Source organism: Myxocyprinus asiaticus, chromosome 38, assembly GCF_019703515.2.
Source record: "Myxocyprinus asiaticus isolate MX2 ecotype Aquarium Trade chromosome 38, UBuf_Myxa_2, whole genome shotgun sequence".
Taxonomy (NCBI): domain Eukaryota; kingdom Metazoa; phylum Chordata; class Actinopteri; order Cypriniformes; family Catostomidae; genus Myxocyprinus; species Myxocyprinus asiaticus.
The window spans coordinates 29,958,595-29,968,697 of NC_059381.1; the positions used below are offsets into that span (position 1 = coordinate 29,958,595).

The 10,103-nt window shown below is 39.8% G+C and overlaps 1 protein-coding gene across 3 annotated transcripts; it reads left to right on the plus strand.

Annotated features, from left to right (window-relative positions):
• The first annotated feature begins 834 nt into the window (after window positions 1–834).
• Window positions 835–5,482, plus strand: LOC127429310 (uncharacterized). 3 transcript variants are annotated; one of them, XM_051678269.1, is made up of 3 exons: window positions 835–1,952; window positions 2,041–4,837; window positions 4,957–5,482. In XM_051678269.1, exons 2-3 carry the CDS (start codon window positions 4,534–4,536, stop codon window positions 5,325–5,327), a joined length of 675 nt encoding a protein of 224 aa, XP_051534229.1. In that variant the 5' UTR covers window positions 835–1,952; window positions 2,041–4,533; the 3' UTR covers window positions 5,328–5,482. The 3 variants fall into 3 exon arrangements, with proteins under 3 accessions (XP_051534229.1, XP_051534228.1, XP_051534227.1); XM_051678268.1 differs by having other exon boundaries at window positions 835–1,677; window positions 1,777–4,837; XM_051678267.1 differs by having other exon boundaries at window positions 835–4,837.
• The last annotated feature ends 4,621 nt before the right edge of the window (window positions 5,483–10,103 follow it).

Here is a 10,103-nt window from a genome sequence, read left to right on the forward strand (position 1 = left end):
GGCGCTGAATCGGCTGATCAGCGGGAGAGTGGTATAAAGGGGAGCCGGAGGCACCAGTTCGAGAGACAGAGAGACGCACGCGGCCACATTGCACGTGTGTCGGTGTCCTTATGTTTTATGTTGTTTTAAGTTCATTTATATCATTAAAGCTTATGTTTACTGTTCAGCTGGGTCCCGCCGCCTCCTTGCCCATCCTTTACCTGTTACAGTATTGTATACTACGCTTTACTACACTATACTATAATATAATATACTATATTGTACTATTCTGTAACATAATTTTCTATACTAATCTACACTATAATATTCTACACTATACTGCACTACACTATACTACTTTATACTGTACTATATTATAATGTACTGTACTATGTTGTCAGGGGAACAAATCCGGCCCTAGAACATATAAAGGAACATGGTGACAACAGAGGAGTCATTGTCAACATTTCATCCACAGCAGGCTTGAAACTGGTGTGTTTAATACATGCCACTAATTTCAAACTGTTTGCAGGAATATCATGAAAGAAACAACATAATATCATAAAAGACTAAAACGGTTGTTGGCTGAGACTTTGAATTACTAATACTTGAAGCCATGAACATAAGCCAAAAACAATGTCATCAAAATAGAATAGTCAATCAAAATGATACTACTGAGAATGATGCTATTCTGTAAAGATTAGGATATGTTTGGACTGAACTTATTGGTAAAGGTATGAGGCATGTAACATCCGAAGTTGTTACCCCTCCTATCAACCACCAGAGGGAGCCCTCTTCTGAATAATAACTCTATACCATTTCTTCTTTGGTGATTTCCTGTTTGAACTATATAAATACCATGCTTTTCCATTCTGACTCTGTGAAGTATTGCCAGTTTACTCTGCCTTACAAAGTGTTTTTCCATTGCTGATTGTTCTCTTGTTATGACCATTGCCTGTTTTCCTGGATTTACTGCCTTTGGATACACCCTTTGTTTTGTTTGCCTTGTTGGACTGTCTTTTTGGTTTATTGGATTATACAGCCTGCTTAACAACTACCTCTATTTGCCTGCCGATTTGGATTATTTGCTTGTGTACTTTAATAAACTTCCTGCATATGGATCCTAACACTGTCTCCATGGCAAGTTTGTTACAGAATACTTCGCTTAAACATGGATCCAGCGGAAGTTTCACAGCTCCAGGCTGCATTCGCACACCAGTGCAAGGTATTAAGGGGTTACCAAGACCAGCTGAACAACCCATGAGCTGCTAATGAATGTTTGACACAATACATTCACCCATGCTAAATCAGTAAGCTTTGCTCTACCTGATAAGTTTGGTTCTGCTGAAAATGCCAGGGTTTTTTATGACAATGCGAGGTATTTTTCTCAAATCAGCCTGAATCATTTGATCAAGATGCCAGGAAATGTTCTTTTTTGATGTCACTGCTTACGGCAAAGCTGTTTGGGATAAAGATACTCAAATCCAGGTTTCATTTGATTACTTTGTTCAACAAATCCACGAAGTCTACGAGTATCTAGTGGGTATCCTACTTCATGTACGCCAGGGTCATCGATCAGCTGCAGATTATGCAGTTCTGTTCAGGACACTTGCGGCTCAGAGTGGGTGGAGTGATGTTGCTCTGTTTTCCGCGAAGGGCTTAACCTGAAACTCGGGATGGAACTGATCTGCAAGGAAGGTATGAATCTTTCTGAATACATAACTATGGCCATCAAAATTGATAACCTGTTTCAGAATGCTTCACGGCCTCAGTTTCGCTTCACCTCGAATTCTACAGTCTCCGTACAGGCCCAGGCATCACCTGTATCACCCGAACCCATGCAAGTTGCATACAATCGTGTTTCCATGGAGGAACACTAATGTCGACGCAACAAACCTTTGCTTTTACTGTGGTTCACGAAGTCATTTCAATGCTGCACGTCCACATCAAGTTCCCCTGAGTCAAGGCAGCATGTGAGTACCATGAACATATCACCTATCTCACATAATTTTCTGTTGCCTGTAGAGATCTCCATTGTTGATCATGTAAGATGTGTTACAGCATTAGTGGATTCTGGGGATGCTGTTAATCTCATTAATCAGGACTCAACATACCCACCATTGAATGCTTTAAGATTAACATCACCACTGTTGACAACGCACTTATTGGTACTGGCATAACACCACAGACTGTTCCTATAACCATCAAGATTGGACTTTCATGTAGAGAATATCTCAGTATGTCATCAACTCACCCAAGCACGCTCTTATCCTGGGTCATCCCTGGCTGGCTATTCACGACCCATCGATATCCTGGAACCAAGGTGAGCTCACACATTGGTCAAGTTTCTGTCATAAACATTGTCTCCATGTTGCTGTTTCCAGGCCTTGCCTTATCACCATTATTGAGAGTCCTGAATCACAGAAGGAGACCACGATTCCCAAGGAGTATGCAGAGTTCAGTGAAGTGTTTAGTAAGATTAAAGCTGCACAACTTCCTCATCGTCCATGGGACTGTGCTATTGAACTTCTGTCCAATACAGCTCCACCGAGAAGCAAGGCCTATGCATTGTCACGCCCCAAAACCCTCGTCATGGAGAATTACATTGAGGAAGCCCTTGCCTCCGGTTACATCTGTCCCTCCACCTCCCCAGCTGCTGCAGGTTTCTTTTTCGTAGAGAAGAGGGATGGAGGTCTACGTCCCTATATCGACTATCGAGGCCTGAACTCTGTCACCATAAAATATCGTTACCCATTACCACTTATCCCCTCAGCCCTTGAACAACTCTGTGAAGCCAAGATCTATACCAAACTTGATCTAAGGAGTGCTTTAACCTCATCAGGATTTGAGAAGGGGATGAGTGAAAGACTGCTTTCATCACCACCAGGGGGCACTGAATATTTGGTCATGCCGTATGGACTTGCTAATGCCTCCTCAGTTTTCCAGTCCTTTATCAACGAAATATTCGGAGACTTACTGAATCACTGTGTGGTGGCCTACATTGATGACATCCTCATCTACTCACAAAACATTGAACAACATATCCAGCAGGTCAAGACAGTCTTATCACATCTCCAGGAACACCAACTATTTGTCAAGGCAGAAAAGTGAGTTCCATACCTCTCGTACCACTTTCCTGGGTTACAATATCAGCCATCAAGGTGTGGAGTTGGATGTCTCAAAGGTAACAGCAGTCACCGAATGGCCTTGACCTTCTAAAATCAAGGAACTACAGCTGTTCCTGGGCTTTGCCAACTTCTATCGCTGTTTCATTAGGAATTACAGTACCATTGCAGCACCACTCATGTCGTTGCTCAAGGGAAAGCCAAGCAAGTTGCCATGGAACGATGCTGCATACAAAGCCTTCATCTCCCTCAAGTCAAGCTTCACGACCGCTCCGATACTGAAATATCCTGACCCCAATCTTCCCTTCGTCGTTGAGGTAGATGCTTCAGATTGTGGGATTGGAGCGGTCCTATCACAACGTCACGGAACACCAGGCAAGCTTTACCCTTGTGCCTTTTTCTCCAGGAAGTTGAACTCGGCTGAACGTAACTATGATGTGGGGAATAAAGAATTACTTTCCATGAAAGCGGCACTCGAGGAATGGCGTCACTGGTTAGAGGGGGCAGTCCACCCATTCCAAGTTATCACCGATCACAAGAATCTTGAATATATCAAGGCAGCCAAGAGATTGAACCCACGTCAAGCACGATGGTCATTGTTTTTCACCAGGTTCAAGTTTACAGTCATTTACCATCTTGGCAGCAAGAACAGCAAGGCAGATGCACTATCACACAGACTCCCCTCCAACCTCACCTTGGGTCCATCCTGCCACCATCTGTCATCATAGCACCGATTAGCTGAGACATCTTGGAGATACAACGAGCACAACAGCATGAACCGTCACCACCTAACTGCCCCCCTACCAAGCACTACATACCCCAAGCTCTATGTCTGAGTACTATCCAATGGGTCCACACTTCCCTGAGCACAGGACACCCTGGTATCCAAAAAACTGTTACCCTGGTATGTAATTCTTTCTGGTGGCCATCGTTGATTCATGATGTGACTAACTATGTGAAGTGTTGTCAGGTGTGTGCCCAATCCAAGACCCCCAGAGAACTGCCCATGGGGTTGCTTCAACTACTGCCCATACCACAAAGACCATGGTCTCACCTGTTCATTGATTTCATCACAGACCTGCCAAACTCCCATTGATATACTACCATTCTGGTAATAATTGATTGATTTTTCTAAATCATGTAGACTCAAGGATTTACCCACTGTCATGGAAACCGCTAATGCTTTGTTCCACCAAGTGTTCATAATCTATGGATTACCAGAGTACATCATGTCCGATCGAGGTCCACAGTTCATGTCCCGTGTTTGGCAGGTGTTCTACAAACAACTGGACATTAATGTGAGTCTCGCCTCTGGTTATCACCCTCAGGCCAATGGACAGGTGGAACGTCTAAACCAAGAGATTGGCAGATATCTTCGACGCTATTTTAGCCGTGAACAGGAGAAGTGGAGCGACTTCCTGGGCTGAATATGCACAATTCCCTCACTCATACCTCAACGGGTTTAACCCCCTTCCAATGCATGCTGGGCTACCAACCCCCGATGTTCCCTTGGTCAGGAGAACCTTCCATGGTGCCAGTGGTGGACGATTGGATTAGGCGAAGCGAGAGGGTGTGGAACAGCGCACATGTCTGGCTACAGCGAGCAGTCAGACCACAACGCTTCCAGGCTGACCGAAAGAGGTGCCCCATCACAACTATCAGCCAGGACAGAGGGTCTGGTTGTCCACAAGGGATCTCAAGTCGCGACTACCCTGCAGGAAGCTCAGTCCAAGGTATGTGGGTCCTCTTTAGAATTATCCGTCAAATAAACCCAGTTACTTGCTGTTTAGAGCTTCCTGCTAACTACCGCATTTCTCCTTCCATGTGTCCTTGCTGAAACACGTCCACCCAGCGTCTGGCTCTGGTACCACGGATTCTGAGCCTCCACCTCCATTGGAGGTAGATGGAGCCCCAGCGTATATGGTCAGAGAGATCATGGACTCGAGACGACGAGGGAGCCAGATACAATACTTTGTGGACTGGGATGGCTACGGACCAGAGGAGAGATCATGGGTAGCTACCAAGGACATATTGGACCCGTCCCTGATCCAAGAATTTCATCATGCCCATCCTAATCGTCCAGCACCACGACCAAGGGGACGTCCCAGTAGAAGAACATCAGGAGTTGTTCGTAGGGGGGGTTCTGTAACATCTGAGGTTGTTACCCCTCCTGTCAACCATCAGAGGGAGCCTTCTCCTGAATTGTTTCCTTGTGTACTTTAATAAACTTCCTGCACATGAATCCTAACACCGTCTCCATGGCCAGTTCATTACAAGGAAATTATATTACATGTATGTATTTCTTAAGTATTTTTATTTTACAAATGTAAAAGGTTTTTGTTTTTTAAATCCAATAAATGCATTTTGGTTTCCAGTTCTGATTCATGGCTGAATGAAAGGTAGATGAAACAGCTTGAATAATCAGTAGAACTATATGTATGACCAGATGAGGTTTAATGAGGAGTACGTTTTATCACAAGACATTAAGTTGGAGACAAGATGGTCAGTATGTACTGACCATAAGGTACCATTTTTCTGTGCATGCCCTCGCTTCAATCTAAAACACTTGATAATCTAATAAATTTGTATGCATTAACATAAGGACAAAAATATGGAAGAATTGTCAATGATGAAAAGTTTAGATCCAGCAAATCCCCATGGTGTCAGTGATTGTTTTTATTTCAACTCTAGAGGCTGCTGTTATATAGCAGAACCAAGCTGTTTTAGACTCTTCCAGCGCCGGCCACAGAGGAAGATGCATACATTTATAAAAATAAAAAAAAACTATTGGTTTTAATAGCTTTAAAAGCAACTATCGGCACCGTGCAATCTGTAAAACCAGTATATCAGTCGACATCTAATGTTAGGTAATCAAGACACCAAAGTTAATGGTTGTTCCAACAACAGAAGGCACAATGCCAAAAAGTAAATGTTTACCCCTCTGCACTTTAGTCTAATGGCAGCAATTGTCAACATGAAACAGCATGCAGTGTATCCTGCTGTGTTGCTGTAGTCTGTCATATAATTTCTGTATGAGTGTTTTTTTTTTTTAAGTTGCAAAATTTTCACATTTAAGTTAAGGAAACTTAAAAGGCAGTTGCAAAACATTTTTAAGTAATACTACTAGCACATTTCAAGTCACCTAAAATTATATAGTTTAATTATTAAGTTAACATGGCTTAAAATAAGTTAATACAAAGCATTTTCATGATTTCAAAAACATTTAAGTTGTATAAATATATTAAGTTTGCAGAACTTTAAATTTTGAGTTGTGGTCATTGTTGTATAAAAGATCAATTTGTCACAAGTAAAATTAAAGATACCTTCATAAAATTTGACTCAAGTAGAAGTTAAAGTAGCTCATGAGAAAACCACTTAAGTAAAAGTATTAAAGTATCTGATTTTAAATTAACTTAAATATCAAATATACATGTAAATCGCATAAATTATGGAACAGCTAATTAAACCCATGGCAACTTATTTGATTGGTGTTCATCATTTACTCACTTTCATGCCGTTCCAGATGTGTATGGCTTTCTTTCTTCTGCAGAACACAAACAAAAATTTTTAGAAGAATATTTCATCTCTGTAGGTCCATAAAATCCAAGTGAATGGTGACCAGAACTTTGAAGCTCCAAAAAGGAGATAAAGGCAGCATAAAAGTAATCCATTCGACTCCAGTGGTTTAATCAATGTCTTCTGAAGAGATCCAGTTGGTTTAGGATGAGAACAGACCAACTATAACTCCTTTTTTACTGTACATGTTGCCATTGCAGTGTCTAGGCACGATCATGATTTCTAGCTCGATTATACTTCCTAGTGCTGTGCAGAGCGCTAGATGGTGCTATAGGAAGTGTAATCGAGCTTGAAATCATGATGGCCAAAGAGACTGCTGTCAAGATTTATTAGTTATTGTTTGGTCTGTTTCTCACCCACTGGCCACCATTCACTTACATTGAAAGGACCTACAGAACAGAGAACAGATATTCTTCTAAAAAAAATAAAAATAATTGTGTGTGTTCTGCAGAACAAAGTTATATATATCTGGGATGTGATGAGGGTAGAAAATGATGAGAGAATTTTCATTTTACATTTTTGATAGAACTATCCCTTTAATGAAGTGTTCAAGTCACATCAGAATGATCAGATTTATGAGATTAGTGTAAATGAACACCACCACAAAGTCGTAAATCCAGTGAGATTTTCTTAGATTGGGTCATGTCAATTTAAGAAGCATGGCAAGAATCAAGCAAACTGGTGACTGTACAGTTTAGATTGAATTCATTTTTTGTCCTATTGATGAAGAGTAAAGCTTGCCAGAAAATAATACTCATTTAGCTCATTTATATGAGGTGACAGGCTGGTGCAACAAAATAACATTTCCCATCAGTATATGTGGCCGCAAAAGAATGATCAAATAAGACACAGACTTATAGCACATAACTTCATCATTATTTTACAGCTTTCATAATGTTTAAGCCTAAACTTATCAAATTAATTAGTCAAAAAACAAATTTAAACTTACATGAGCAGTTTCTTGTCTTCCCCACACACGTCGTTATCAGGTGCGTGCTTTGCTTGTGATTTTGATTCAGATTCGTGATTCACAAAACAAATTATTCAGAACAATTTTTTAATCTTTTTGATCGGTTCAAATGAACCAAATGTGAAAGATTCGACTCAAATGATTCTTTCACAAATCAGACATCACTATCGCCGATCTGCATGCATTTTTGCACATACAGCTTATTTTTTGCGGTGTTCAGTCGCAAAAATAATGAAAGGGTCAAGAGAAATTGATCGAAATAAAAGTATACATTTTCTCTCAAAATGTAGTGAAGTAAAAGTAAATGATCAAAGAAATATTTATACTCAAGTAAAGTACAAATATTGAAAAACTGTACTTAAGTACAGTAACAAAGTATTTGTACTTTGTTACTATACACATCTGGTTGTGGTTCATTAAAATAAAGTTATAATTAGTAATTGCATATTTTGATTGGACCAAAATCATTTCTTTTAATTTATAGTTTCTGAGAAAAACAAGTTATGCATACTTGAGACTTAAGTTTTGAAACTTGTAAAAGTAAAGGCAAGCAGTTGCCTCAAAGTACGGGTTTACAGTGTTTTTAAACCCTCCAAAAATTGGCCCCTTTTAATTCCATTGTAAGTGCCTCACTTAAAGAAAAGGAAAGATGAGTCAAAATAGTTTTGTGGTAATCAACACTGACACAAATGCTTTCGATTGAGCTTAACTTGTATTGAACCTGTATTCCCTTAAACTTTGAATGTGTTATGTACAACAGACTTCAGAACTTTTTTCCAATAAATGGATTAGTTTCATACCGTGTGCTGCCTCTGTAGTCTTGTTTGACAGTCACTGAAGAATGAGAAAATAGAACTGACATTTATAACTGGCAATATACCTAGTTCTAGTAACTTGACCTAATCGACTTCATCTAATGTGATATAAACATGTAGGCTACACAAGGCAAGAAGGCTTAAATGTAGGAGAACATAACTGATTCAAGTTAAATGAACAACATTAATTCAAGTTAAACGAACACCATTCATTCAAGTTAAACGAACACCATTCATTCAAGTTAGTTTTACATGGTCCATTTTGTTGGGTTTAAATTGATTCCGTTTTGTTAAGAGAACTTGTTTCAATCACAGGGAACCACTGTCCATGACTGAATCATGTTCAACCAAAGTGCTATTTTTTCGAGTGTACTGACGGTTAGGTTTAGGGTTGGGATTGTGGTAAATAAAATACATTCCTGTTGATATACAGTATGATATAATTTACAACTGAAAATCCAACTAGCTTTTGGTGCCACCCTGCAGATATTTCACCTCTACAACATTTCCAGCATCGGCCACTGGGGGCAGTGATTTGAATTTCGGTAAGCACAGACCGATTTCAGCAGCAAAACTTTCAACCTACTGTCGCCTATTTCATAGTGTAAAATTGGCAGTCAATTGACAGTCCTCAGGAAACATTTGCATCCTGATGGGCTTGGATCGGGTGTGTTGGAACTAAATTCTGTAAAGCATTAGGTCTCCAGAATTGAATACCTCTGTTCTCTCTGATGACTTATTAAGGTAACATTTATGGTCCTAAAGATAACCAGTGCTTGGTAGATTACTTCTGAATTGTAATCTGGTACTGATTAGTACCAGGAGTGGTGGTGGTGTAGTGGACTAAAGCACTGAACTGGTAAGTGGAAGGTTGTTAGTTCAATCCCCCCAGCCACCATCATTGTGTCCTTGAACAAGGCCCTTAGCTCCAGGGGGATTGTCCCTGTAATCAGGGCACTGTAAGTCACTTTGGATAAAAGCAAATGCATAAATGTAATCTGATTACTTCTGACCTAATTCTTGTTTATTTGATGTCACATGCATTTGAGTAGGACAAGCTTGTCCTATTTTGCTTAAATGCATAAAAGAAAACTTACTTAATAGGTCATAATATAATTTGAGAATTGATATGATTGCTTTGTGTTTGTTTTACTCTCTATTTGCCTGTTCTGAGTGAAATAAAAGGCGGCATTTAAAATGTTCTTTCTCCGGCAATTTTGTCATTACAAATGCCATCCATGTGTGGTAACCAGCTATAATTGTCACAAAAAAATCTCAAAAGTTGTAAAAAAACAAAAGCTCATTAATGTAGATGTTTGAAGCCATGTACAAAAGCAATTTGAGAAACTAAAACTATCTTTATCTCACTAATGCAATCGGTATTTATGTGTGGATTACCGCTCCATCTTCAGTGTAATTATGGCTGGGGCTTGTATTCAGTCTGTGTTTGCAACCCCCCTTCGGAAACACTGGAAAGACTTACCGAACATATATCAGCTGTAGACTGATTTAGAATGAAGAATTAGAGGGATCAAGATATTTCAATAATATGCAATAATGTAATCCATAAACAAATAACTGTAATCTGATTACCAGTATTTTAAGTACTTGATTTTTGTAATCTGATTATGAAATTCA